The sequence below is a fragment of the Agaricus bisporus genome (genome assembly GCF_000300575.1).
Source record: "Agaricus bisporus var. bisporus H97 unplaced genomic scaffold AGABI2scaffold_6, whole genome shotgun sequence".
Classification (NCBI taxonomy): Eukaryota; Fungi; Basidiomycota; class Agaricomycetes; order Agaricales; family Agaricaceae; genus Agaricus; species Agaricus bisporus.
This window is the reverse complement of record NW_006267369.1, coordinates 192,191-219,940: the sequence shown is the minus strand read 5'-3', so window position 1 is coordinate 219,940 and position 27,750 is coordinate 192,191. Positions and strand designations below refer to the sequence as shown.

The following is a 27,750-nucleotide window of genomic DNA, read 5'->3' as shown; positions in this document are numbered from 1 at the left end:
GATTGACTCCAATCACCTCCACCCCCACCACCACCAAACTGTCCCACAAATCCGATAAATCCACATGTGGTCCAAACCCACCACCACCCCCAAACCCTCCAGGAAACCCACCAGCACCAGCACCACTAGAACTACCATCTTCATCTTCACCCATATCATATCTCGCTCTTCGTTGAGGATCAGAAAGAACAGCATGTGCCTCAACTACCAATTTAAATTTCTCTTCATCCCCGCCCTGGAGGAGCAAATAAGCAAATAAAATTCGTAAGTCAAGTCGACTAGAAGACATGAAAAAATAGGATATGAAAACGAACCTTATCAGGATGATGTTTCAAACTTTCCCTCCTATAAGCCTTCTTAATCTCTCCATCCCCACATTCCCTCCCCACACCCAAAATCTTATAATAATCCTTCGTCTTACTCCTCTTCAACGCCGCCTCCGCCTTTTTCAATTCAGACCTCAACCCACGAACATCATTATCCGTAGCACTTCCTTCCGTTTCAGCTTGTTGAATCGCAGATTTGAAATCCGCGATACTTGAATCGTAGTTTTCGAGATGGAGATGAATTCGTGCGCGAGTGCGGAGAGCTTTGAAGGAGTTGGGGGAGAGGGTGAGTGAGGATGTTGTATCTTGGAGTGCTTCTTCGTGTTTGGAAAGCTGGAAAAAAAGGTATAAAGAATTGATAAATATGGTGTGGTAGAAAAAACTGACTTTGAGAAGAGTCGTTGCACGATTTGAAAGTAACGTAGCACGAATTTGACCACCTTTACCTTCTTCCTCCGCTTCACCAATACGCTACATGTAATTGTTTCAATCCAAATATTCCCCCCCAGAATGATATAATGGGAGAAACTGACCTCCAATGCTTCTGTATATTTTTGCACAGCGTCAAGCAATCGACTCGCTTTGAAAGCTGTATTACCTTCCTCTTTCAATCGTTCCACATCCCTAACACGTTTCCGTAATTTCATTGCCGGTTCACAAGACGGATCAAGTCGAAGTGCATTCGCCGCATGCGTCTTTGCCTGTTCCATTTTTCCACTCAGAAAAAGTACCAACCCACGTAATGCGAGAACATCCGGTGAATTCGAATTGGTGCGTAAAGCATCACTGGGGAAAAAAGGAAGAAAAAAAAATCTCTTCATTAAGCGTATAGTGTATAGAAGATATAACAACGTACGTGGCAGCCATATTCGCATTTTCCCAATTTCCTCTTACCAACTCGAGTTCTACTCTCCATATTCTCCATTCCGTAGGTACTTCACCACCTTCACCTTCAATCGCCTGTAAACATTTCTCCAATGCCAATCTCGCAAGACCCCACTCCTTCTTCGCTCTCGCATTCTCAAAGTTCTTCACATGCCCTTCCAAAGCTTTGATCTTTTCTAAGAATTGCAAAGCCTGTGCATTGGATGATTCGATGGATAGGATATCTTTGATGGTAGAAGCAGCAGCTATTGTTAAACCTAAAGCCATTTGACAACGTGCTAGTCGAAGAAGGGTTTTGGGTTGTGGAGAGGCTTGTTGTAAAGTTGCTGCTTGTTGACAGTCTTCGAGTGCCGGTCTGAATCGTTTAAGACCCATGTGCGCTGCAGCTCGATTCGTTAGATATGATGGTTCAGCAGAGTTGAGTTCTTTTGAAAGAAGACGGTCAGTTGAGTGGTCTTCTTGGATGAAGATCGCGGCCACTCACTGATGGCTTCGGTATAGAGGTCAATAGCTTCTCCATATTTCCCAGCTTTGAATGCTACATTCCCGGTCTCCTTTACTTTTTCCGCCTCTTTCGCAGGATCTTCCTGTGGTTCAGTCTCCGGTTCGGATGGTATCTGTACGCTTTCCATCGAAGCATTCTCACAGGCACTCGGCGGAAGTGTCGGCGAGTTCACGGGGGTAGTCTGGGGTTGACTGTCGTAGGGTTATTACAAACTCAAGTACACTATGCGAGAAGAGAACAACGCACTCAGCAGCAGAGGCATCCACAGTTCCATTGGGCGTGGCTTTTGCAGACTTGGTTTTGGCCTTTTTGTGGGCCATGGTAGGGGAGGACGCTGGAGCCACTTTGCGCTTCGTTTTGGTCAGTCAGGCCGAGAACTCTCCTACGGCCGCTAGCAGAAGAAAATTCAAGAAGGGAGTGGGTCAGAAAAAAGCAATCGATGCAGGCGAACGACCTGCTTTGCACTCCGCGGGAACTCCCGGTTAAGTGCTGCTGCGTTCGATCCCCGATCACCACAATGGACAATCTCTTAAATTCTCATTATCCAACGTGTGCTCCGCCGAAGCTGAGTTTGTGATGGGAAGTGGTGGTCTCGGCAACGTTGTCAGCATTCTTCCATTTGCTAAATGTTTGTCGATGTCGCTTTGCAGCTTGAGCGCCCTCTATTTTGGGTAAAGATGGGTGTAGCTTAATCGGGCAGAGCCACCGCCTAGAACTTTACAGCCAGCCGTCATAAAATGACCGCCGTATTTGCTATCAGTGCCACCATTAAGTAGTAGTTCATGAACGTTCAAGCCCCGCCGAATCTTCAATGCATCAAGCCGGGCTTAGGCTTACAAGCCGCCCGCATAGGCCCAGCGGGCTCGGCTCGGCAAACATCGGGCCGGGCCAGGCTTGAGGCCTGAGCCTGCACTTTACTACAAGTGATCAGAAATTAGAATACAGATTCTACCGAAACCTACGAGGATGTTGAGCGCTTTTTACAATCAGTTTCAAGACGAAGCGAAAGGAATTCCGGCACTCCGTCCCCAGAGACTGCGGCTCTCTAAGTGGCGGTGCACCGGTACCCGCCGTGGGTTTGATCTTAAACGTTAAACGTTAAACGTTAAACCCTCATGACCACTTCGTCTATGCCCGAGTAATACTCAGATTTGAAAGTTCGGCGCAGATATCCATGTCGGTGATTTAGGCACGCAGTGTTGTGACTAAACTATAATCAACAGCATCTCAAAAAGGGGCCAATTTTGTACCCGAAGACCATCTTCTCTTGATGCGATGCAAAGTCTTTAGCGCTGTGACGCCTACTGACAGATAACTGAGTAGATGTGACCCGGGGATTCCGCTGTGTGGCAGTGGGAACACTCGCCAGCCTGCCACAACTTACCTTCATACTGAATCTATTTCCGCACAGTCGCGACTCGCAATGCCCTTCGGCTCGAAATCTCTCTCATCTCGACCTCATCTTGCGGATTCAAACCATCCTAAACACCCTCCAAGACAGTTTCCATCTTTACCCATCGACGATACGCCCTTCGTTGAGGGATGTAAGTCCCAACTTCGAACTTACGCCCTTGTTAATGAGCTGCTCATGAATAACCATAGATTCACACTCGTCGTTGCATCGACCTCATGACGCGTTCTTTACCAATGCGCACAATTTTGTTCTCAAAGATGCAACTTTCACCGAAACTCATGTGCATCAAATTGGAAAAGCAGGTAGGTTTCTCTACCATTATCCGTACTATAACTTCATCGCATTGATTCATCTAAATAGTTTTTCAATTCCTGGAGCCGTACACACTGCTGGACGCAACAACAGATTCCAGTGCTCGAGACCCGGCGCCTAAATGTTATCCCCATACGCGATTGAAGATCAGAAGGATTCTTGACGATTGGGTTGACGATTACCAACGTGGATGGAAGATGCTTTGGGTTCGCGGGTTTGCTGGCACAGGCAAGTCTGCTGTCGCCCAGAGCTTCGCCAGTTCATGTGATGCACGAGGAATACTCGGTGGGTCCTACTTTTTCTGTAGGACTGCTGGTAGAAACAGGTTTGAGACGGTTGTGCCCACCCTGGTGTACCAACTTGCCATCAAAATCCCTCAGTATAGGTCCCTCATAGCTTCTGAGCTCGCAGATAACCCTTTACTATTGCGAAATTCCCCGCATCTTCAGTTCAAGAAGCTCATCATCGAGCCATTCACGATTCTCCACCGCCAACACCCACGTAAACCGATCGTGATTGTCTTGGATGGTTTAGATGAATGCGACAGAGAGGAAGCCCAACTGACAATCCTCGCACTTATCAACGATGCGCTCCATGCTAGTCCTGATCTTCCAATTCTTTGGCTTATCTGCAGTCGCCCCGAACAACATTTTAAACACGCTTTTTTTACATTTAAACACTGCGGACGCCTGGAACTTGTGATTGACGAGGAATCTCACAAGGACGTCGAGCTATATGTTCGGACTCGCATCACACGCATCCAGGGCATTTTCAAAGAATTCACTCCTTCAGATTGGCCATCTGAGAATAAACTGAAGGAGCTCCTCGACAAGATATCCGGCCTTTTCGTTTTGGCAGCTACGTGTCTGGATTTTGTTGGCGACACCAATACATGTGATCCAGTGGGTCAGCTCGATTACCTTCTGGAGTTTTTACGCCTTACGCGAAGAGTTGATTCACGAAACCCTTTGATGATACTGGATCTACTCTATTCAAACATCCTTCGCAACATACCTGACAATATGTTATCGACAACATTGCGGATCCTATCGTTTTTCATCTTCCTGCCTGCTCACATGCCTTCCTTAACTCAAGTCCTCTGCAACTTTCTTCTCCTCAACCGATATGCCTTCTATAGAGCTGTTCGTTGGCTTCATTCAGTCATGGGTATACCTGATCACCAAAACGCTATGGAATCCAATTTGACTTTTCATCACACGTCATTCCAAGACTTCCTTCTCGATTCTATTCGCTCTGGTGAATTTGCCGTCGGACAGCCAAAAGACCGTTTGGAGTTCGCAAAGTCGGTTCTCTACTGGTATGAACTTGACACAAGCCACTTCCACACCAATGACGGCGAGTTTTTTTTTGTTCGGGGAGATTCACTATATCTTGGAATTTATTCATATTGTTTAATGTAGGTTTGGATTTTGATGAAAATCATGATCATGATAGTCTGCCAGGGTTGACTTGCGTCTCGCCAGATAACGACAAGTTGATTTCTTTTAGAATCGCAGAGTTTGTTGATAACTGCTGGGACATCATCGCTGAATTGCCCTGGAGGATTGTTGATGAAGAACTCCTCTCTAGAATATATAACTTCGACTTCGGGTTGTAACGCGAGGAATGTTCATTCGATAGCGAACTGGTTTACCCAAAATGTGAGATTATTGACATTCTTGCATCGTTTATCTGTCCCTGACGTTAATCCAGGATGCTTCCAGCAATTTTGTACGCACAGAACCGTCCGGCCCCAGCGATTTTCAACTTCTGGAGTATTTCCATCTTGTAATCAAGAACGGAGTTGCAAGACCTGCCGTATTTCCCCTGAAATGGGTAAGCCACTTACATCGACGTAATATCTACTTTTTAAAAACGAACGACTTCTAGGCTCCCAATGAAGTACGTTCAAGCTGGGCTAGGGAATATTTCATCATCGGTCGTGATTCCAAGTCTGCCATTGTCTGGTTAACAAGTCGCCCTCGTTCTGCCATTGCCCGGTTTTCGAGTTCTGCCAAGTATACTATCCATCTACTTGGTGGTGGGAAGGAACCGTCTGAAGTACAGATATCTGACTATCATGGATCACTTAGAAAAATGGGCTGGAATGAGGATGATGCTGTGAGGTTCACGAAGTCAGTGTATGGTCTTAATATGACATTTAGATTGCTAAAGAATAACTGGCCTTTAGAACTTCCCCTGATTCCTTTGAACAGACACATTTCGTTCAATCTACCTCGTCGACGCTTCCAAGACTTTGTAGAGAACCATCTCCCGATGCTCCGCCTGGGCACGTCCCTATACATCCAGCCGCTACGGAAAGTCCGTTGAAAGATGCAATTGCAGCGGCCACTATAGAGGTTGCAAAAGTTTCAATGGTGGGTGGGGTCGCAGGTAGTGATACTACTTCTACTGCTCATGAGACAAAGTAAGTACCGAAACGATGTTTGCTTAACAAGCGGCTAGCCTACTCACGTCGTATAGGTCGACTACCAACATTGAAGCCATTCTTACAGAGGAGCCTCCACGTATTTCCGGTAAACATCCCACCGTATCTTCGGCAGAAAGCACGTCGATAGATTCCAAGGCCCGAGAATATCCTATGGATAAGGCAGAAAATGTTGAAGGAAGCCGAAGCAATTCACCGGGACATGCAACTGTAACTTCTTCCCCGTCTGTTCCTGGCGACAGCACTAAAGGTGCAATGCCCGCCGAAGTTGTGCTCAGAGACATTGATCTTTCTATGTACGAGGACGATACGCCATCTACGGTACCCCCCGACATCGGGCTTGATGATCCTACACCAAGTACATATGATAGTGCTAGGTGAACTTCATTTTCCCTTTATACAGGCTCCGTATGCGTAGAAGCCAATAGGCTAATGTAATATGTCGTGACAGGGCAGGTGAGGTGAAAGAAAATGGGAATGAAGCTTTCAAAGCTGGAAAATATCAAGAGGCTATTGATCTCTACACCGAGGCTATCCGTGAGTGGTCTATTGTTGGGTTCAAGGCCACTAAGCTCATCGTTTATTCTCAGACCTTGATCCTACTGAGCCTTTGTACCTGACGAATCGTGCAGCAGCTTACATGGGCCTTAAACGATTCAGACCTGCGCTCGAAGACTGTCAACAGGCAGCAACTTTACAACAAGCTTCCCCACAGCCCAAGACTCTTCTTCGATTAGCACGTTGTCAACTGATGCTCGGCTTACTGGTAGCCGCTGCTTCTACCGCGAAGGAGATCCTAACAATCGACGCTTATAATCCGCAGGCGTTAGAGCTACAAGAAAAGATTAGAACATTAAAGACCCAAGTAAAGAACTCCAAGAATGCCAAAAGTCGAAAGGAATGGGACCTTGCCAAATCAACGTTAGACGAATGTTTTCGGGCAATCAAAGGTGAGGTTCCTACAGAATGGAGATTATGGGAAGTAGAAATTGCGTTAGCAAGAAGGGATTGGGAAAAAGCAGATACGGCTGTCAAGTGCGTCTTCCCATTCAACTTCGATCTTTTCCTATTTATTTATTGTTGTCTTCTATCACCTCGCCTCATCCACCATGTCAATGAAAAAACCTTTTTCAGCGAAGCTTTGCGGATCAACTTGAACTCACCGGACGTTCTCGCATTGCGCGGGTTGGTGCTTTTCCTTAGTGGAAAAATGGGACCCGCAAAGAAACATGTAACCCATGCCCTTCGCTTGGATCCATCATGCGAACCAGCGATGAAGTTGCGGAAACGTGTTATGGATGTAGAACGACTGGAGGAAGAAGGTAATGCAGCTTTCCGGTCACGACAATTACTTGAAGCTCTCGAAAAATACTCGAGAGCATTGGAGGTCAATCAAACATCGCTTAACCAGGTCATTATTGACAAAATCTTCACTTTAATAGCGTATTGGTAAAGCGGAAGAAGAGGGTGGGGGTGGTCATATCCGTGCGACACTACTCTCGACTCGTGCCGCGGCTTTTTTTGAAGTCAGTTCTCGGGACCAGCTCGACTTAAATTGCCCATGAATAGATTATTTACACCCTTTTCTTCCACATTAGCTCGCCCACTTTGGAGAAGCTCTGAACGATGCGACGTCCGCTCTCGAACTCTCACCTAAATCAGTTCAACTCCTCCGTGCGCGTGCTCGGATATATTTACACCTCCAACGATTCGATTCCTGCGTTGCCGATTTCAAATCCGCAGTAAAGCAAGCTGAAGGTCAGGGTACTGATGCGGAAATCCAAGGGTTACGTCTGGAATTGATGAAGGCTGTGGCGGCGTGGAACAGAAGTAGGGGGAAGAATTATTACGACACGCTTGGTGTTGAGATGGATAGTAATGAGAGTGATATCAAGGCGGCATATGACAGGGAAGCCTGGAGATGTCATCCAAACAGAGTGCGTATATCTTTCTCTGAGATTGATGACAGAGAATCTAACAGGCTCATCTTATTTTCGCATAGGGTGGCGATATAAAAAGATACAGACAAGTAGTCGAAGCTTACGAAGTTATCTCCGATCCCCAACGGAGAGTAAGATACGATATGGGTGAAATCGAAGGCGGCGTGAACGATGATGGTAGCTTCGTGGTAAGGGTGGTGGTTGAAGGTTAAATCGTGGAGGGGGACCAGGAATTTCCTGGTGGTGCTCATTAGTTTATTATCTCTGGGATTGCGCTCTTGGCGGCCCTTGGTGAAGATATTCCATTTTTGATATACATTTTTCTAATATAACCAAGAAATGAATTTAAGTTCTTTTCGGCGATGAGCAAAGTTACGCAGGCACATTATTTGCAGAATGGCCATGAAATGATGAGAATATAAAGCGCCAACTTATGACTCCACCGAGACCCATTCGCTTTCAGGCTCTTGGTCCTCTTTCTCATCTCTTCGCGCCTCACATGGCCAACCTCCTTGCGTCAATCTCCGCCTTCTTCAGATTTCAAGCCATGCCCTACCATGCATACGAGAGGGTACAAAGCATAAATTGGGATGACCCTGCCAAAAGGACAGCGCAACTGTTAAAAAAACACGATGCGCAGTGATGCGCCAGTTATAATAACTCGACGCGTGATATTTTGCTACGCCTGAGTGGCATAGCTGGATAACTTGTCTAGCCAACGGGGAATATACGCGGAATACAAGGAGCCCTACCAAAATGATCAAAGAACACCTGACAGTAATGTGCAGCAGCAAGCCTTTCAACCTTTTCCATCATCGGTTTATCCCAACGATCAAGCCCATTAACACTCGAAATAACAAACGAAAGTTGAGCCAACACACGGGGTATATCACCAGGCCAATCCATCACGATCTTTCGAAATGCCTCAACATATGGACACCTCTTGACCCAATCTTCTGCAGCAATTCCAGTCGACTCACTCGGGAGTGACAAATTCGCGACACCTCCATCAGGCCACATTGCACTTATTTTCAGAGATCGAATCTTGCGTCCTTCATCAGTAAGCCACGCTGACCTCATTATGAGATGATCAAGGGTCGTCAATTCAGCGCAGAAGCTGTGTTCTTCAGTATCCCAAACAAGCCGTTGACGGTCGATAGCGGGAAAATCGGGTCCACCCGTGCGGCGCCAGACAATACGACTGTTCCAAGTCAAAATCTGCACGTCTTCCTTCCTGGGTAGGGGTTGAGTAAAAATCTCCTTGGCCGCTTCCTTTAGTTTGCCTCCTCGACGTGCCGAATGAGAAGAACTACTTGTAGCGGCAGTTCCTGAGGCTTGACGACGATTATCAGGTCGCACAAGTTCAAGATCCAAAGCCACCCCACGTAAGTAGGTGCGCCATTGCTGAGAATTGGGAAGAGGAGCCAAGTACGAGGGATCACTGAGAATATTCATCCAACCGGATCGAATCACCAACCAACCAAGCATATGCTCCAAGATTCTCTCCTCGTCGTCTACACAAAATATGCCTCGAGGTGGGAAAGCAAATCCTCGAAAAAGCTTTGCATCAGGGTGGTCAATTACACGCAATATATCGATTTTGACTTCCGTGAGCGCCTTCTTCCAAGAATCAAGGAGCTTCGGAAAATAAGGTGTATCAGGATCTTTGAAGAGATCAAGGTTGACTGGTAAATTAGGCTTTTTCAATGTCGTGCGAGCAACGGCCTTTTCTTTTGAATCTGACGAATATGTAAGTTCCGATATGATGAAGAGCTATGAATAGCCTCACATGGCTGAGAACGATGTGATTTTTGAGTTGATTTCTGCTGCGAAGCTTCCGTTGATGATTCCGACTGGGAACCTCGACCGAGTAAATTGAGTTGAAGGTTTCCAGGTTGCCAATTCTCAATGCCAGCATGAATCTGTCGCGACAAGGGGCCTTGATAGAAAATCGGCGCGCCAGGCCATCGTTTTGTCTCAATTCCACAATGAGCAGGTCGGATTGTTGGTGCTTGCTTCACGATATTCGTGCTGAATGACACTTCCGACGACGGGCGTACATACCATACCGGAATTCCTTTCTCGTGCAACTCACAAAGCACAGGAACACGGTCACTTATGCAGCCAAGACGTGTATTGTCGACTGGCGAGGGTCCATCTGATGAAAAGACAGACGGAGAGTCTGGCGAAGGTATGCTTTTCCTGTGAATTGCGATCTTATCCAATATCGCCCGCAACTCCAGGCAGTATCGCTGAGCGGCAATAGTCGTGAGATGAGCACTAGTGAAAGGTTGAGGCGTATAATAAAGGGAAGACACACAATGGCGCATCTTCGTAGCGCAGTCGTGTAGTTTTTGATAATCCAATGCATTGCTACAAACGCAAGCTTCGACCTCCTTGATCAAATTCGTACGAATGTCGTACAACTCCTGTGCGATGTTTGGTAGCAGCATTCCAAATGACTTTGAACCGGGGTCCCGTTGAAAGTCAGACTCAGAGATATTCCACCATAGACGACGAAGAGGGTGCGAGTCGAGGTCCTTTTTAGCAGGTTTTCGAAGTATGTAGGGAAAATGCTCTTGGCCGTCAAAATACCATTGAGGCCATTGACCCCAGTCTTCAGCCCCCCAACGTCCGTCAACACACATAGATATGACTTGATTTCCGAGATTAACATGCGGTAGGTAGTTGGCATTGGGAGTGCTAATGACGAGTCTTTCGCCCTTGCGCAAATGTAAATTCTTGTTGTCGGCAGACAAGTACATGGTATCGAGTTCACCAATGAGTAGGGCATCAGAAACGCGCATGGTCCCTTGAATTTGGTTGAGAAAGAGAAAACCGTCGAACAGGGTTGAAATACTCGCCATCTCCAGGGCGCGTGAACGGCTGATATACCGTGTATCCATGAGAATCGCGTGGTCTTTCTTCCATAATAACCTGCAGTTAGCAATTTGAATCAGCCTGACTCGACGGGACTACTAAGTAACTACTACTTACCTTGAGCGTGTTATGGCACCGGATTGAGAAGGCAATCGACTGGCTGTCACGCATTGTTGGTATACGTGACAGAGCTGTAACGCAGTCCAGCCGAAAACATGCACAAGACAATGTCGATATTCTTTCCGGTAAGAGTCTCTGCGGGAGAGCGCAGACATACAGGTAAGTAAGTACAATTCACTCTCAAATTACGGCCAAGTCCTACTTGCCGGTCTGTGTACAAAGAAGAAAAAGGTCGTACATGCTCGGATGTTTCCGAATGTTTTCACCGAAGTAGCTCCGTGGACTTGTCTTTGGAGAATTATCATGCCCATGGTATCTACGATTTTTGGTGCACGGACGCAACATCTCAAAAAGCTAGGGATGCTGAAGCTTTTGTCGTATTGGTCGGTACATTCGCCGTATGTCGATGATTAGATTAAAACATCATGTCTATCACATTTCGCTTAACTGCGCTCCTTGAAACACAAAAGCAAGTGGGTGAGAAAGGGCTTAATAGCAGATATTGCAAGTGCTGTGTTAGAAGATAAAAGGAACAGAACGCTTGGTAGGAAAAAGGTTCGCTTTTGAGGTGAAACTGGATGAGTAGCGTGTTTGAAACCCTGAGGGATTCATCTGTAATACTTTTTCACAAGCGTTTTGATTATATGGATACATGAATCAGACATGAGAGATCCAGAACATAGAGCCCATTTGGAAATCCCGAATGTCCTCCTGTGGGACCAGAATGTAAAACGCAAAATTACTCCTCCACAGGACCATTTGCTTTCAGGTCCTTGGCCCTCTTCCTCATCTCTTCGCGTCTCGTATGACCAATCTCCTGTGCGTCACTCCTCGCCTTCGTCAGATTCTTAACCGCATCTCTGTGCACATCATCCAAACGAGATGGCACAATGAATAAATTGGGATATAATCCCACTGTCAAAGCCACGACACCAAAGACCATCATTAAACGGTCTTTAGGACCTCTTGACGAACGCTCAAACTCCTCATCCTCACGTCTACGCTTTTCCGTTTCATATTCTTCTCTTTTTCGTTTCGTGTAATCTGTGTATTGTGATGCCCGACGTCGACGATTGAGTTCAGCCATAAATGGATCAAAGCCGGATCCATGACCATACCATCCGGCGGGAGCACTGTGAGATGCGTTAGGAAATCGGAGGGCGTTGTAGGCGGCAAGAATGGACTGGAACTGGGAGTTTCGTTTGACATGACATGGGGTATGCGTGCGAGCCAAAGAAGAATCTGGATGGTGATATCGTACAAGGTCGTAATCTATTCTTTCGATTAACCCAATAGGAAATACGTAAGGAAGGCGACCAACATCGAGACTTGATCTCAGAGGTAGATGCTCCAACTGGAAGGTGAAAGATTTCAAGAGGAGTGGGATGGCGATGTTTTGGATATGGATACGGATGTTTTGAGTCGGTTGTAGTGTGAGAATGCAATCCAGAGGCTGTCGTGGCCTGGCGACAGATGATGAATGAAACCCGAGTGCATGTTTTGTGGTGTGGTAGACAAAACATAAAACAGAAACAAGTTCAGTCCAAGTACTCCGGCGTCTGAGAGAAGGTGCATGACATGGCCGGTTCGGCCCGGACAATGAATAATAAAAACAATCATGGCCAACGTGGGGATCGAACCCAAGACCTTCGCGTTATTAGCACGACGCTCTAACCAACTGAGCTAGTCGGCCGCTTCATGTATTTAGAATTATAATTAATGTAACCAATCATGAAAGCCGTATGGAGGGCCAAGCGTTATATATATTTTCATTACAATCCATTCAACAACTCTTACGATCTGCCTAATAGTGACAGTCAACTCAGAATAACGCAGGGGTATGCCATTCTCGCAACTGACCAATCTGATATCATCCTAGGATCACCACTTTCTGTGCTCTTACTCATCGTTGGACGGAACTTAATTTTCTCTGATATCAGTCAATTATGTTGGAAAATGTATAGTGATAGTCTCGTGCTGACTACTGCGCATCGTGTATATTTCTGCCTCCACACTATTATTGCTCAGTCCTCCTTGAACGTGTTTGTCGCGCTACATCTTCTTCATTCCATCCAATTTCTTCGAGGGATTTCTGATACTGAGAGATTTGTAACTCCGAAGGCTCCTTGTCGCTACCGAGGGTATGGACACTTATTACTGCACCATATTGAGTCAACCAAACAATGGCCGACTTGGGACCAAGCCCGATCAGAAAATATTGTCTCGTGCACCGAAATCCACGATTGCACTAAAAGAGTATATGAAGGAGAGATTTTTTGGATACACTGCTTGACGTACCCACGAGAGAGGACGAGTGGCCGGCTCAGCAGCTCCATTCTGAATGACGATATTGAAATACTCGAGCAAAAGCGAATCGGTTGCACATGATGGTTCTGTGCGGAAAAACTTATTTGAAGGATCCTGTCGATCAGGCCATATGAGTATGAGAACGTGTACTAGTAAGATTATTTCACCTCTTTGTAAAACCAATTCACTAGAGATTCCAGGTCAAATAAGACGAAGTACCTGGGATCAGAGTTGTAAATTTGGCAACGTAGTTCTTCATCCACATTAGTCCATGACAACTCTGATAAAAGTTCCCAACAGCTGTAACGAGAGAATTCCGCAATAGACTTGGAAACATCTTGACTGTCATCGTCCGCAGTCCAGGTTAAACCAGGCAGGCTATTATGCCGGTGTTCATAATCAAACTTCCAATCTAGAAACCATGAGGTCTACCAGTATTATCTTATTAGTCACTCACCATCACTACCATGATAACGTGTTGTGTCAACATCATACCAGAAAAAAGCCAATTTCACATTGTCCACTAATGCCCTCTGCTTTTCCAAGGCAAATGGTCCGGAACGATTCATGTCAAGGAGGAAGTCCCGGAAGGAAGCATGGTAGAACTGTAGCTGTGATCGGGAAGCGTCACTTGGTTCAGGAATATTAGCGACAGAATGAAGGCCTCGCATGGCTCTGTAAAATGTTTGCTGATCAATGCGGAGAAAGTTACAGACCACTTGAGCAGATCTTGGGCTAGTAAAAGGCCAAGGGGTATGAGTATAATGAGATAAGATCTGCCAAGTGGTTGGAAAGACATCGGATGGTATATCGCCCAAAATGCGTAGATAGAGCGAGTCAAGGGTTCCCAAAGGGTTTCCTGACCCAAGGTTCCCAGTAGCACGAAGGAATGACATCAAATTATCGAACTGACCCGAGGGGTCCGCGCGAGTAGAGTCGCCTAGATAATTAAGAATGGTGGACGCCAACACAAATAACCCAGCAACAACGTCAAAAAGGGCCGTAAGCTGAGCATTAGAAGGCCAGTTGGACGGTGTTACATCCCAGTACTTGGCCTTGATCTCGACAATCCTGCCTTTCATGTATCGTTCCACATCATCCCGACATTCAACATCAATGACGAGGTCCTCGCGACCGCAGTCCGCAATCCTTGAGAATGCATATTTGAGATGTGCTTCTGGTCGACTGCAAATGAGCCAGAGGAATGGAAGGTTACTGTTATACCGAAATGATTCGGTGATCATCTCCAGGATATCCAATTGAGCGTCCTGCCCGTCGCATTCGTCTAATCCGTCCAATATCATGACAATACGCCTATGACGATCAAGGGTGGAGAATGGTTTGACTATGAGTCGACGGAATTGGACAGGTGGAGCCTTTTGCATCAGCTGAGGGTCGTTCGCGAGCTCCCTAGCCACAAAGGATTTATACTCGGGTATAACGACCGCAAGCTGGTATACAAGAGTCGGTATGACTGTCTCCAACTTGTTCCTCTGAGCCGTCTTGGAGAAAAAATAGGATGCCCCGAGTAATCCTTGCTCGGCGCAGCGCTCTGCAAACGACTGGGCTACAGCGGACTTGCCCGTACCAGCGGAGCCTCGAACCCACACCATGTTGTGCTGTTGTTGCTGCTTTTTGTATACCCATTCTTCGAGTTTATTCCCTATTGATACACGTGTATGGGGGTGACATCTCGGCGGTGGATAACGAGCGCTGGAGTCCATCGCAGCATCCGGCGTTGTGTACGGTTGTAGAAGCTCAAACACTATCGTAAAGAAAGACCTTAGTTATGCTTGTCAGGGAGAAGAGCACGATGTACGATACCTGCATTCTCAATTAATGGTGTATTATTCATGTAATTTTTCTGTTCAACGAAATGAGGTTGATTGATAACGAAATCGCGTGCATTGTTGAAGTAGTCATGATCTCCTTGCCGGCCTATTGGTTTTTGGGATGTTCTGCTCCTGTCATTTCGTGATTCAGGGTGCCCCAAACGACGTCGAAGCGTATCGATGAAAGAGTCCAGAGGCATATGAGACGACCGTAATGCTGGTGAGAGAAAACTTCGATCCGAGCAACCACCGAATGATTGACAGATGATAACAAGAATAGCCGTTTCAATAAGCGCTAGAGCTCCCACTATGCCTTTGTCGGAAGTGTTGGATCCGTTCAAGCGACTAACAGCGATAAGGTGATCCGAATATTGGCCAGCAAAGAAGTTTTAGTTATGTTCGAAAAATGAGAAACGTAAACATGAAATGTTGAGAGCCGGGCCTTGAGTAAGTGTAAGTAGAGGAATTAACCCAAAACTGTCCATGTCACTCGGCATTCCACCTCACGGCGTTTCAGAATCTATGAATCAACATTTCGGGTGCCGCCAAAGGGATCTTCGCGCCGAATGTTGCCTTACAAAATAAGAAGGTCAATAGATCAACATCTAGGCAACGTTGTCGATGGATAATGTGGTTGTGTATTAGTGTAACAACTCATGTTTTGGCTTTACAGTCCCTAGTCGTGAATGAGTTTAACACATTACGGCCTTTCGATCTAGATAATTGCTTAAGTATAGTCAGCAGATTCACGCTGTTCACAAATCACACATACCTAAGCCAACGTAATTCACCCCATACGCGGTCATATTTTCATCGGGTATTTACAGCAATTTATGAAGCACCACGAGTCAGGCAGTCGTAAAGCAAAAGTAGCTATATTGCGCAGTACAAGGATATCGTGAAGGCTCCGATTGCAAATTATACAACGGTCATTCGGCCCATGAGATGCCTGAGCAAGCGGTTTTCTACAAGTAGACAACACAGCGAGTCGGAACACCTAATAGCTGCCGTACCGGAAGTTGCTTGGTCTCGTCATAGCCCTTGTATATGAGGACGGTCACCTGTACCGACTTTCGCAAGCATGCCGTCGCCACGACTCAAGATGGCGGAACAGAATAGGCCATCAGTGTGTCCTGAGCGCGTGAAGCTGGAATCAACGAAGACAAGTAAATTGAGAAAGAAGTAGAATCAGCCAGGAGCCGTAGTCATGAAAACCGTAAAAGCGATTGAGAGAAAGCAAAACACGTATAAATTCCAGAATCTCCGAATTGAACCGGGTCAGCGGCACACGCCAACCACAGAGGGCGCGTTCCCGCTCAGTCGCTGTTCAATCGTATGTCGTGTTGGCTGCAGACTTTCAGTGACACAGCTGATTCAAGAGCGTTCAACAGAGTAATTGACAAACGAAGAGACGTTATGTAACCAAACGTCAAACCCGTCATGTGACATGTGACCGGTGACCTACCATTCATTTTTCCCCTTTTTCCCTGTAGTATTTTTTAGGCTGGGGTACAAATTAAAAACAGCCCAGTTGGCTCGTCCAAATTCTGTAGTACATTACGATGTTTCCTGGCTTCGGAGCACATGAATCTGTCGCAAAAAAATCGGTCACCAACTTCTAATGCCTTTGCATCACGGTGCCACCTCGACCGTACACTCCTTTTGCAAAAATATCAGGCACAAAAGTGGGTGGGAAGCTTTCCGAAGGATGATGGTGATTACATGGATTTACAAACTGTATTAAACCTTTTGCCTATAGACACGACATGATTCGACAAAATAATTTACTTTTACCTAGCTTTATTTTAACACAAATTGAAAGCAAGAGAGCAACAGAAGACAATATGACAGCAAATTGACAGCAAACTGGACAGCATTCAACTAACTTGGAGAGCGATGAGAAGATAGCAAGCAGAGCGGCAGAACCCGAACAAAAAAGACAGAAAGAAAAAAATGCACTCAAGGGGACGAAGATTCGAGAGGAATATCCAGGGCCAGATCAGCTTGCCAGACATTGTCGTAAATGTTATATAGCCCGATAAGGACGACTTGGTCAAAATTGACCATACCGAACTCTTTCATCCACCCCGGGTTGGGGAGGCGAGAGTCTTGTACGTCCTAAATATAAATATATAAGCTTCACTTCATCCGTGTTCAACGTAAAAATCGGATCACATACCTGTAGATATTCCCAAAATACCATGACAATCCTCGCTCCTAATTGGGCACGACAAATAGATTGGCTGACAGGGACGCTGCGAACCCAGTTCAAGCATTCATATCCCTGCCACTACAGATATAAGACGCCAGATTGAAAGAGACTTCCAAAATGCACATACGTTCATCTTCAAAAGGATGTGATTGGCCTTTAGTCCAGTGAGAATCTGGTCCTCGGCCCCGCCAATCTCTTTTAAAAGCGCATTGGTACTCAAAATGATGAAATGTTGCACACGGACGCCTTGGCCAAGCGCACCGAAATGATCGAAAAGAATGGGTGGGGAAAGGGTGGCATGACCGCAAGAGGCGCCACCCTTGTATTGTGGAATTCGACGTCTTCTGGGATTGTTAAAATCCAGAGTTCTCGGTGACTCTGTCTTCAATGCGCCAGCCAACGAAGAATACGAAGAAATTTGAGAAGAAAAAAGAGGAGGATGTAAACAACTTGGATAGCGAGACATAGCGGAATGCATTGAATGTAAAAAAAAAGAAGAAAGTGGAACGAATGGAAATCTCTCAACGATAAACCTTTCGTGAACGCCATTTTATATCCAAAATCCCAATCATTATCAAAAAATTTTCAAAGCGTTTTATACACTATCAGCGGCGTGGAATATATAAATAAGCCCCTAGGGCCTGTAACATCCGGAGCTCTCCTTGAGCGCTCAGGGAGGGTGGGATACACACAGATCCACTGCAGCTCCACATCGAAGATCGATCAGTTTCGAAGACTGTTCAGTCCGCTACTATCCTGAATATACTACCCTTCGAGTCTGAGACTGCATGTGCATTGTCTTTGATTTGGAGGGTCTGAAAGGTGGTCTTCAGAGTTAATACTGAGTGGACCGGGAAACAATTCTGAGTTGACCCAGTAACATTTTCTTTGCTACTCTTGGCACCCCACAATCACTGCTTCACACACATTTCTCTCGAGTTAGGTAACGCTCCGAGGCCCAATTGTAAATTCGGGACTTTTAAATCGCTTGACGCAGGCAATTAACAACCAGTGAGGCGGCTAACCATTTTTTGCAAGCATCTCACGGGTCCAAGCAAAGGGTCTCCTTGATAAAAGCGATGGGCTGGGTGCGACAGGACCCATCGGAGCACAAACCTCTCATCTCATACTAAAATTAATCTTGTAGCCCGGATACAACCAGCTGTGTTTTAAAATTGACTTGAGCTTTATGTTACGCGCCGGTCTTCGGATTATCGTCACCCAAGCACTTGTACCTTAGTAGTGAAAATCGTTTTTTCTTTGTGACACCCAGGTAAATACATCGACGCTCAATTCCTAAACATAATAGTATATATTTCTCCTCATATCCGCTGACTGTGTTCCAGTGTCGTGTAAAAATTCTGCATTCAAAAATTTAGCGGTGATATTAAATTCCTTATGTCAGTGATTACATTCAAATTCCCTTTAGTACATATGGGTCCCAGTATACAATCATCCGGATCGATTCCGTAACACAAAATTCGGTGTGTTGAAATACCGATGAAAACGCTGCTCATTGAGCGCTGGCTTAGATATATATGTATACAAATTTTTCAAAATTACCGGAACGCATGACAATAATTACGTCAAATTGAAAAAGGACACAAGACTAATTTGAGGGTGTCCAACAGGGACACCTCACGTGTGCTGCCCTAGTTGAGATCGAAATCTCAAAACGAAAACGCTGAAGGAGGAGCTATGAAGAGGTCGGCTGATTGCAGAAAGGCCCGTGGAACGGATCTTTTACCAAGTTTTCAAATTAATCGTCGAAGAAGCTTGCAGCCTGCCTGAAGGAATACAGTCGCCGAGAGGGATATGTTCTAATATTAATGCTTTCGCTTGCCTTAGGGACCTAGGGTGGCTTGCTCCAGGGTCCTAGCACCCTGTGGTCTTTTTCTGTGTCAAAAATATTTTAGGAATACACTCGGGTCGAGACTCGAAAGCGGCTCGAGCCAAGTCAGAGTCGTGGCTCATACGTAGCAATCCAAGTCACTTTCCAAAGTCCACAACTACAGTAATATAGTTTCACTAATTTTTATACTCTTACTCCGTATATTTGAATATGTCTCGTTCGGATCGGCTTGAGCTTGTTCATGCGCATCCAATCCTCTGGATGCCGGTAAAGAATGATAGATGAGCAAACTCCATTGGATAACGCAAGGCCGGAGCTACCGAGATCAAATCGACCAGATTCAAAGCAGATTCAAAGTGTTGCTTTCGGCGAAGTTCGGCCGCGTCTCTCTCGCCGAAGGCACAAGAAGACGCCCTCGGGGGTCAATTGGCAATAGCATGCTTCCGGTGGGAAGCTACTACGTGAATATTCAATGAACATATACAGTAGGGTCCGTATCTGGTGAACACGGACGGTCTTAAAACAAACTGGTAAATGCGAGAGCATCTTCATCAATGAACAAGTAAAATTACATGGCAACAGTTGATCGTACAAAGGTCAATCTTAAAGCTACTAGAACACGGGTTTTCAGTTTATGCCATCCGAGGTCTCGGACTAGACTTTTCACTGCTTGACTTCCACAAACGCACGATAGACCACCAATCTGTGATCTCCAGCCACGATGCTAATCTCCGTCTCAGCTCCAACAAAGGTTACATCCCCGAATCCAACGTCCAATGTCTGCTCTTGTCCTTTCGCATTCCATTGAATCCTGCCTTTGCCTTCTGTCACTATCATAATACTTGGCCCTCCAAGCTTTTGGTGCCTTTCCAACTCGGTGGCGGGTACATCAACCTTGATAACTGCAAATTCGGGGATAGGCGGATTATATAGGGTACTGAATTTAGACTCCTTGTCAAATGGCTGGGGATCAACAAAATGTTTTGAGGCTTTCGACGAGTTGTACGTCAAAGTCGCAACAAGATTTGGGACGTCGCGTAGTTTGGGAGTAAGTCCAGCGCGAATGACGTTGTCAGAATTTGCCATACATTCCATACAATCTGCAGTTTCGAGGTTATACCAGGATTGGAATGCAGTATCATGACGTATACCACTTACCACCGTAAACATACGCATGTGGTTCACCGGCTCCCAAGTAGATAGCTTCGCCAGGGCGCAATGTGATATCATTTAACAAGAAAGGACAGAACAGACCAATATCCCCAGGGAATTGCGAGTGGAGCCTCAACACAAGATCAACAAGATCTTGAGACTCTCCCTCAGCAACTTTAGCTCCACCACCCTTATACCTCGATATCAAAAGCCTCAGCTGATGATTAAACTCGAGCTCAGGAGCGGTCATCACAGCGGCGAACACATTCTTTAGCGCTATCTTTTCCGTTTGACTTCCAGGGGTTTTGGAAGAGGCAGTCGATAGGAAAGTTTGTAGGACTGTGGCAGGTATGAGAGACGCGAGCTCTGGTACGAGCTGAAGGAAATTGGCTATCTCAGGTAGAGGTCTGAATCCGCAAAGGGCGCGAAATGGTGTAATTGCCAAAGTCATTTCCGGTTTGTGGTTAGGGTCTGGGTAAAAAACATTCAAATATAGATTAGATATCCACAACCGGAAATGAGGAGATATCAGATATCCCGGACCTTTGTAAATTTCGGGATGTTTTACATGAAGAACTTCCGCGGTTCGCTTGTCCGGATGTGACTGGATACTGAGAGCCTTCTCAATGGAGAGAACTTTAAATAAGAAAGGTAGATTCCCGTTGGAGGCGTCAAATCGCTGGATGATGGGGTCACCGATAAGCTCGGGATGGGCCTTCAAGTAATCTGCGAGTTGACCACCGTCTTGCGTGAGCATAGAAGGTGATTTCGAATGGGTACCCATCCATAACTATCAAAGAGGCCATACAGCTTCAGGGTTGCTCACCGGCATCGACCAGAAGATATGACCAACCTCAGCATATGACGTTTTTTCATCGAGCTCAAACCCGGGCAATCCAGCCGCTGTTGTTAGTTGGGCGACCTTTGAATTTTTACCTGTCTTTCCCCAATCATACTCTTGCGTGGTTGGAATTATCTTGAATACCGACATCGAGGAATGGTGATAGGCGTTGATAGACCGAATCTGGAACCGGCGGGCCGAACGGCTGCCATCCAGCTGCCGGTTGCCCCCTGTACGGCAACAATTTGAGATCGAAACGTTTTCTGGTATTAAATTTACACAAAAGAAACTGAAAAGGTCTGCGTCGCGTACGGTGGTATTGACAACCACCTTGGCACTCTTTTTAGCGCACATCTGGGATCCGTGACAGCCAAACAATATCGGCTAACATCTGACATGGACACCTTGTGATTGATGTCATCAAATGAAATGGCAACGATCGGCGAGTATGGTGTCTAGTATAAAGTCCATTTTCAAATCATACACGTCGGTGTCAGTAGTAAATTCGGTGACATCCAAAGAATTAAGATACCGCTCCCCAACGGTTGTACACAACGAAATCACAATAGCATTAGTTTTACTACATATAAAGCACACAAGATATCGACAAATCAGACAAGATACCATGGTATACAACTTCCAGACAGAGAGATAGACAGAGGACGACCTTATACAGAGCAAAAAGCAGACACAAGTCGAAAAAATAAAATAAAATAAAACAAAGAAGAATAAAAAAAAAGACACAAGAGCAGGAACGCGGACAAAACCCAAATCAACAAGAAATCAAATCAAGTATTTTATGTACTCTTGGGCTTCATGCTCCAAATCTCAACAGCAGTCTTCCCAGCTCTCCGACACATAATGGCACAAGTATCCTTCAGATACGCCACCTTCCAAACAGTATCACTCACATCAGTAAAATCACGAATATAATTCCCAGTTTTAGTATCATACAACCTCACACGTCCATCATTTCCACCCGTCACCAGGAAGTTTTTGTCGAATTGAAGAGAGGTGACAGAGGAGTCGTGGGCGGCTATACGATGGAGGACTGTGTATTTGGATAAGTCGAATGTGATGACACGGCCGTCGGAACCGCCTGTTGCGAGGATGGATGGCGAAAGTTGAAGTTGACAAACGAGGGCGGTGTGGCCTTGGAGTAATGCCACGCAACTCCTGTAAATCACAAGTTAGAAACCACAAAATGAAAACTGAGCTTGAATATTACCCGGTGTGCGCGTCCCAGACGCGAACCGTCGTGTCAATACCTCCAGATGCAATTCGGACACCATCAAAAGCGACAGAATAAACTTCATGATAGTGACCTCGAAGAACATGTAAGCACTGCCCCGTATCCACGTCCCAAAGCTACAGGAGCATAAGAAAAATATCCCGACAAATGCAATAAAAAAACTTACGCGGCACGTTGTATCATAACTGCCACTGACAATTTTATTACCACAGACGTCCAAGCAGCGAACGCTATGTTGATGACCTTGCAAGACACGCAAGGCTCTACCGCGCTGTATATCCCAAACGCGTACAGTGCCATCGCGCGATCCTGATACGGCGATCGGCCGATTGTGCAGGACACGAATACACCGAATGGTCGAGCTATGTCCAGAAAGCACGTAAATGCAATACCTGTGCCACGATCATCAGAAACAATAAGAAGCGTCGCAGGAACACCTACCCTGTCTTAATGTCCCAGACTCTTAACACTTTATCGCATCCTCCACTCACAGCTAAAGCGTTTGGCTGTCCCCATCCTTGGGACGCGAACGAATTATCACTTCGTTTTCCGGGGGACGTGTCGTCTGGAAATTGCGGATGGTTTTCTTCATCCCCATTAGATGACCGACTTGAGGTTGATCCATTGGCCTCGTCAAGATCGAGTCCCAGCGCTACTTTCAAAGAGGGGGATATATATTGCTCTTGAGTAGAGGAGATAGTGAGTCGTTCGACTGCAGAGCTCAATCCATTGACATCTTTTCTCCTCCTTCGGTGAACGTACGAATCATCATCTCTATCGGGTGGTGTAGCCATGAAGCCACCTTTGGACACCAAGCACACCGCCCACACGCCCATCTCGTGTCCAACGAGCGTCCGCGAAAGAATTCCAGTGGTAGCACTAAAGATTTGGATCTTGGAATTGGCAAGTCCAACTACAATCCAATCGCGATCGAGCGCTAGGGATGTAACGACTCCACTATCCGGGTTGAATATCGGTAGTCGATGGGATTGTAGCAACGAACCACCATGGCGCCAGCTCCTCATGATGCCATGGGATAGTTTATAGTGTCGTCTATAGGAAAAATCTTCCCTCCAAACACTAGGACTCGGATAATCGTCGTCGAAATCTTCGAATCCATGTGAATGGCACAACCCCCGCCAGACACATTCTTCGTTCACAAGCCTGTACCAATGCTTGCTCACTTGTGATGCTCTCACAAGGGATTTCGGGTCGTCAACATAATTCAATATGTGTAGCGACAACTCCGTTGGCAGCCAAAACAGGAAGTCACGTTTTAACATCGGAGCGATTGTTGTGGAAATAAAGAGGAGTTCGGAGGATGTACATGATGACAAGATGGAAACAAGAATTTGGCGTCGAAAGAGGGGGTCTTGAGTGTTAAAAAGGTGGTTGCTCGCCAAGTCGAGAGGAAACGAGTTAGGTCGTGTAGAGGTCGGACCAGGAGATGGGGCAGGGGTAGGTGGTGATTCGATTGGCATATATAGCGTCTGCGCAGAGGGTCTCGTCTGTGCATGGACCATGTCTTGTAAGGGTGCGGCGAAGTGTGCGGTCATCGGATATATACGGGGCGAGTCATTGTAGCCCGTTCCTCTGGCAGAATCATCGGACGAGCGGTGCAGAGAGGTCATGTTTTGCGGGTATGATTGAAATAAGTTATCTAGGACACTTTTTGAGTTCTTCATTCTATGTGCCGCCACATCAGCATTCTAGCGTACCAGAGTATCAAATTCAGGTGAAAACGGCTGTAATGGTATAGCTCGACCACAAAACGATGCTAAGCGTGTCTAGTAAAGAAATATAACCCCCCAAAAAGTCAGCAAATTGGATTTTATTGTAGAAACCTCGGTAGATACCTAGTAGTGATTGAGCCTGGATTTCGGAGTAAGACAAGCCTCAAAAGATGTGCTGAGGCATAAAATGCCAACACCTTGTCTAGTTCGCCGCAGCCGGCGCGAAGAGTAGAGACGGAAGGAGCAGGACTACGGTTGCGGACAAAGGGCTTCATTTGTTTTGCAAAGCCAAACAATCGCACAGCCACCTCTCCTGTTCAGGCCTTCCACCTCAGCAGAGACTCGGTTTGGACACCTGGGAGCTCTAGCGGGCGACGACTATGGCTGAGTGTAAGTATCGAATTTCTGGTCGAAATTAACTGGTTAGAGACACTGGTGGCAGAACATGGATCAACGCATACCGTCGGAACAACGCTTCTCTTCGGACACACACTCTGCTAAATCTTCTATTGTTTTGCGACAAATGCTCGGCTCGCGAATCGACAACGTGGGCAATTTCGTGATGCACTATTCTTCACATCTGGAGTGAAGAAGGCGACCACGAGGCGTGATAGATTCGCTTGCAATTCCAGCTCGGTCACATTCAGGGACACTTTTCCATGAGAAAAAATCTTGCTGCATTCGAAATGTAAGTGTTAAATTGTATATTTTCTACTTGTAATTGTACAACATGACGTTCCTAGACATAATGTTCTTTGAAATCCAACATATGAGAGTGATGCTAATTAATGCAAAAAAGAAATAAGGAAATAAATTATGCAGATGTGGTAGGAGTTTTGATTGGATCATTTGATAGTGATGATGATGATGATGATGGCGTTCAGAAGTCTACAGCAAGATCTGCTTGCCACACATCCGAACCAAGGCTGTAAAGAGCCACAAGAATAATCTTTTCAAATTCAATTGCTTTGTCGCCGATTTTCCATTCTGGGCGACTGGTCGAAGATGACATCGCTTTCTGCTCGGATCATCAGCAATCTTTATCTCCGAGGCATCAAATATTACTGACCTCGACGAACCGCCAGAGATGCATGCCAATGCTAGCTCCCAGTTGAATACGAGTCATCGAAGGACTCGCAGGAGTACTAAACGACCAGTTCAGATGTTCGTATCCTGGCCACTAAAAAACCAACGTTCATGAGTACTATAATCCTCGAAATCATTTAATCGAAGATACACACCGAGATTCGGAGATTGATCTGCTTGACTCCGGTTCTTGCCAAAACGAGGTCATTACCACTGGCAACCATATTTGCCAAGGCATTTGCGCTGAGCGCACTAAAATCGACGATCCGGACTCCCTGTCCCAAATACCCAATATAGTCAAAGGAGATGGGCTCCGAGACTGGCTGACCAGCGGGTTTGGCAGCGCACTGAGGTACGCGATGACGGCGAGGATCCGTAAATTGGGAAGACGGTGGCGTCAAAGCACCGGAGAGAGACGAGTAGTCGGAAACTTGGGAGCGGAAGACAGGAGTATGAATAGAGTTGTGGTAGCGAGACATTTCTAACTTTTAGACTTTTAGGTGTTCGAGTGCTGATCTCGCTAGTAGTGATGCTGGGTGTGTGTGGATCCGCAGAAGGCTCGAGAGATGAAGTCGAGTTTGTTGGTCCATCTCGTCTTTCTTGCTCGGTGTTAAATATTCAGCAGTCCAAGTATATTGTACGTGTTTTCCCGTGCACATACTTCACAAATCGTAGAGGATAATCCCTCGCTCGTCGCCCACCACCACATCGACCGTCACCCACTGGCGGGTGATTTGCCAAAAAGGCATCGGCTAATGGAATCACAATCCCAGTTAGGCAAGAGACCCTGAGTCGAGCCGGTCCATTAGTGGTTTGTGAAGTGTTCGGTCTATTGTGATATCACAAAATGAACCTGGTTCAGGGACATTTAGGCTATCCCCACGACGATCCTCGAAATTGGATATGTGTATCACCATCACTACGTTCTTGAAATAAGCATTTACGGATTCCAGTGATACAGTGGCAATCCACGAAGTTGATCCACTACTGATCCGTGCACCTTGATTGTACCTCTAAGGCAAAAAAGGAGCGCAAATCCTTTATTCAACGGTGGCAACAGAGCTATTTACTATTATTGTTGCTAATCGCTTCGTTATCCGGCTTCAAGGTGTTGAATGTTCTTATCCCAAGCTTTCGTGCTCAGTATCCTTGTCATACCACTACTCGAGTAGTGTGACGAGAGGCAAATCGACGCCGCATATCGCTAATTGGGAGCACTGATTCTCCGGGTGCATGACAACGAGAAAAAAAGCGTAATTCAATAGAATGTGATAAACATGCTTAGGGACGATTTTCCCCAACCTCGAGGCAATTTTCGGAGTGACACGCAATCAAATATCACATCACGGTTTTGATCAGCGTCCCTGCATTTAGCATCACACTCTCGTCAATCTCCACACAGGGTGTTCAAAATGTCTAAAAAAGGTAAAAACCCGCTTGATTTTGACTGTGATGTGATTAAATACTACTACCCTTGCGTAATGTCACATTTTCAACCCGCCACTGCACCCCGCACAAGTGAAGGATGTCGAAAATCGTGTCTTTGCAAAAGAGTAGAGCCAGCAATACGTTGAGCTTGTATAAATCATGGGCAACATTCTGCGTCGGATTTCATCAGTTTCCAAAGCCCCTCCAGCGAATCTACCAATTCCACGAGTTCATCTCAACTCTAAATACTCTTAACTGCGATCAAAAGTCATGTCTCGCTACCACAACTCTATCCATTCTCCCATCTTCCCTTCTCAAGTCTCATCTTACTCTTCTCTTTCCGGTGCCCTTGCACCACCACCATCTCAATTCACATCGTCGCGTCGCCGTCGCGTTCCTCAATCCACTTGCAAAACCTCTAGTGGCCCCATTTGTGGGCCCATTGGGTTTGACTATATCGGTCAAGCTGGTCAAGGTGTTTCCTTGGCAGACTTTAGTGCCCGATCACAGAATGCCATTTGTCAAATGGTTACCGACGCAAATGACCAAGCGTTATCTGGGATGGCCATCAGTAAGATCAATTTGCGGATCATGGTGAGTATTTCTATATTTATCTCGCCTGTCGGATTCGAACTGATCCGTTTTTCCTTGATGATAGTGGACCGGATACGAACATCTGAATTTTGTTCAGAGTATGCCTGTTAGTCCAAATATGTCAAAAGGTCAACTTGGCGCAAGTATCGCCATGCAATTCTGGTCATTCGTAGACGTGAGTAATCTTCCCAACCATTATTTTTTTTGGTAAATTGTGCTAAAACCACTATAGCTAGCACAAAAATCGACGACCACAAATCCACAGTGGCAAATCAATCAGACGAGAATTCCGTTTGAACGAATCTTCCTTGTTGCATTATACAGCATCGGTGATGATGTCTGGCAAGCCGATGTCGCTGTTGACTTTTAACTTTTTTCTCCATTCCAAAACTTTATTCATATGTATACCCCATTGCCTATGATTTACGCGTCGCACCACTTCCATGCATGCATTAGTCCATAATCATTATCATCATCATCTCATGTCATCACAGATACCATTGTATAGAAATAAATGTAGAATACAACAAACAGATCATACCCTTCATCGCGTGTTATATTAATTGAGAGACCAAGAGAAGAATCTCATACAATCCTTTGCAAAACACAAGGAACCGGATTTTCGCGAGA

At 45.9% G+C, this 27,750-nt stretch overlaps 11 protein-coding genes and 1 non-coding gene across 12 annotated transcripts in view; 3 read left to right on the top strand and 9 right to left on the bottom strand.

The window, feature by feature from the left end:
* The window catches only part of AGABI2DRAFT_185760 (hypothetical protein), a gene marked incomplete at both ends in the record, with an annotated part of 2,345 nt that extends 355 nt beyond the window's left edge, over positions 1–1,990 (bottom strand). The window contains 7 exons of the mRNA XM_006461526.1: positions 112–235; positions 315–659; positions 714–797; positions 860–1,112; positions 1,183–1,636; positions 1,696–1,798; positions 1,940–1,990. Of these exons, the coding sequence (XP_006461589.1) occupies positions 112–235; positions 315–659; positions 714–797; positions 860–1,112; positions 1,183–1,636; positions 1,696–1,798; positions 1,940–1,990 (1,414 nt within the window). The remainder of the gene's footprint in view (positions 1–111; positions 236–314; positions 660–713; positions 798–859; positions 1,113–1,182; positions 1,637–1,695; positions 1,799–1,939) is intronic.
* Positions 1,991–3,777: 1,787 nt separating this feature from the next.
* On the top strand, positions 3,778–4,368 carry AGABI2DRAFT_222406 (hypothetical protein; the record flags this gene model as incomplete). The annotated part of the gene is made up of 1 exon (XM_006461525.1): positions 3,778–4,368. A coding segment is annotated over one exon (591 nt), but the record flags the coding sequence as incomplete, so codon positions are not given.
* A 1,972-nt stretch (positions 4,369–6,340) lies between these two features.
* AGABI2DRAFT_70494 (hypothetical protein) lies at positions 6,341–8,043 on the top strand (the record flags this gene model as incomplete). The annotated part of the gene is made up of 6 exons (XM_006461524.1): positions 6,341–6,428; positions 6,482–6,926; positions 7,026–7,278; positions 7,334–7,417; positions 7,490–7,828; positions 7,894–8,043. Coding segments are annotated over 6 exons (1,359 nt in total), but the record flags the coding sequence as incomplete, so codon positions are not given.
* A 300-nt stretch (positions 8,044–8,343) lies between these two features.
* Positions 8,344–9,898, bottom strand: AGABI2DRAFT_205402 (hypothetical protein). Its single transcript, XM_006461523.1, has 2 exons — positions 9,621–9,898; positions 8,344–9,570 (listed from the first exon to the last, which is right to left on the bottom strand). Exon 2 carries the CDS (start codon positions 9,317–9,319, stop codon positions 8,543–8,545), a length of 777 nt encoding a protein of 258 aa, XP_006461586.1. The 5' UTR covers positions 9,320–9,570; positions 9,621–9,898; the 3' UTR covers positions 8,344–8,542.
* A 437-nt stretch (positions 9,899–10,335) lies between these two features.
* Positions 10,336–10,842, bottom strand: AGABI2DRAFT_193026 (hypothetical protein; the record flags this gene model as incomplete). Its single annotated transcript, XM_006461522.1, has 3 exons — positions 10,829–10,842; positions 10,696–10,768; positions 10,336–10,643 (listed from the first exon to the last, which is right to left on the bottom strand). Coding segments are annotated over exons 2-3 (375 nt in total), but the record flags the coding sequence as incomplete, so codon positions are not given.
* Positions 10,843–11,570: 728 nt separating this feature from the next.
* AGABI2DRAFT_118459 (hypothetical protein) lies at positions 11,571–15,170 on the bottom strand (the record flags this gene model as incomplete). The annotated part of the gene is made up of 7 exons (XM_006461521.1): positions 11,571–12,103; positions 12,153–12,294; positions 12,888–13,079; positions 13,130–13,252; positions 13,306–13,550; positions 13,596–14,903; positions 14,963–15,170. The coding sequence occupies 7 exons, from the start codon at positions 15,168–15,170 to the stop codon at positions 11,571–11,573; spliced, it is 2,751 nt and encodes a 916-aa protein (XP_006461584.1).
* AGABI2DRAFT_t54 lies at positions 12,451–12,524 on the bottom strand. Its single transcript has one exon. It is a non-coding gene; the product is annotated as a tRNA-Ile (tRNA).
* Positions 15,171–16,929: 1,759 nt separating the features above from the next.
* On the bottom strand, positions 16,930–17,648 carry AGABI2DRAFT_143427 (hypothetical protein; the record flags this gene model as incomplete). The annotated part of the gene is made up of 3 exons (XM_006461520.1): positions 16,930–17,088; positions 17,150–17,260; positions 17,310–17,648. 3 exons carry the CDS (start codon positions 17,646–17,648, stop codon positions 16,930–16,932), a joined length of 609 nt encoding a protein of 202 aa, XP_006461583.1.
* Positions 17,649–19,564: 1,916 nt separating this feature from the next.
* On the bottom strand, positions 19,565–21,185 carry AGABI2DRAFT_222394 (hypothetical protein). Its single transcript, XM_006461519.1, has 4 exons — positions 21,040–21,185; positions 20,730–20,976; positions 20,193–20,657; positions 19,565–20,134 (listed from the first exon to the last, which is right to left on the bottom strand). Exons 1-4 carry the CDS (start codon positions 21,175–21,177, stop codon positions 19,698–19,700), a joined length of 1,287 nt encoding a protein of 428 aa, XP_006461582.1. The 5' UTR covers positions 21,178–21,185; the 3' UTR covers positions 19,565–19,697.
* Positions 21,186–21,824: 639 nt separating this feature from the next.
* Positions 21,825–23,760, bottom strand: AGABI2DRAFT_151268 (hypothetical protein; the record flags this gene model as incomplete). Its single annotated transcript, XM_006461518.1, has 4 exons — positions 21,825–22,203; positions 22,256–22,395; positions 22,446–22,671; positions 22,721–23,760. The coding sequence occupies 4 exons, from the start codon at positions 23,758–23,760 to the stop codon at positions 21,825–21,827; spliced, it is 1,785 nt and encodes a 594-aa protein (XP_006461581.1).
* Positions 23,761–24,892: 1,132 nt separating this feature from the next.
* AGABI2DRAFT_205388 (hypothetical protein) lies at positions 24,893–25,577 on the bottom strand (the record flags this gene model as incomplete). Its single annotated transcript, XM_006461517.1, has 3 exons — positions 24,893–25,030; positions 25,082–25,192; positions 25,254–25,577. The coding sequence occupies 3 exons, from the start codon at positions 25,575–25,577 to the stop codon at positions 24,893–24,895; spliced, it is 573 nt and encodes a 190-aa protein (XP_006461580.1).
* A 1,219-nt stretch (positions 25,578–26,796) lies between these two features.
* AGABI2DRAFT_178680 (hypothetical protein) lies at positions 26,797–27,490 on the top strand (the record flags this gene model as incomplete). Its single annotated transcript, XM_006461516.1, has 3 exons — positions 26,797–27,120; positions 27,185–27,295; positions 27,353–27,490. 3 exons carry the CDS (start codon positions 26,797–26,799, stop codon positions 27,488–27,490), a joined length of 573 nt encoding a protein of 190 aa, XP_006461579.1.
* Positions 27,491–27,750: the final 260 nt, after the last annotated feature.

Coding starts and splice junctions, on each gene's coding strand:
- AGABI2DRAFT_205402 (XM_006461523.1), bottom strand. CDS start 9,319: ATGCTTGGTTGGTTGGTGATTCGATCCGGTTGGATGAATATTCTCAGT.
- AGABI2DRAFT_222394 (XM_006461519.1), bottom strand. CDS start 21,177: ATGTCGGTATTCAAGATAATTCCAACCACGCAAGAGTATGATTGGGGA. Junction 20,977..21,039: donor AAAAAACGTCATATGCTGAG/GTTGGTCATATC, acceptor CCTCTTTGATAG/TTATGGATGGGTACCCATTC. Junction 20,658..20,729: donor ACATCCCGAAATTTACAAAG/GTCCGGGATATC, acceptor TTTTTTACCCAG/ACCCTAACCACAAACCGGAA.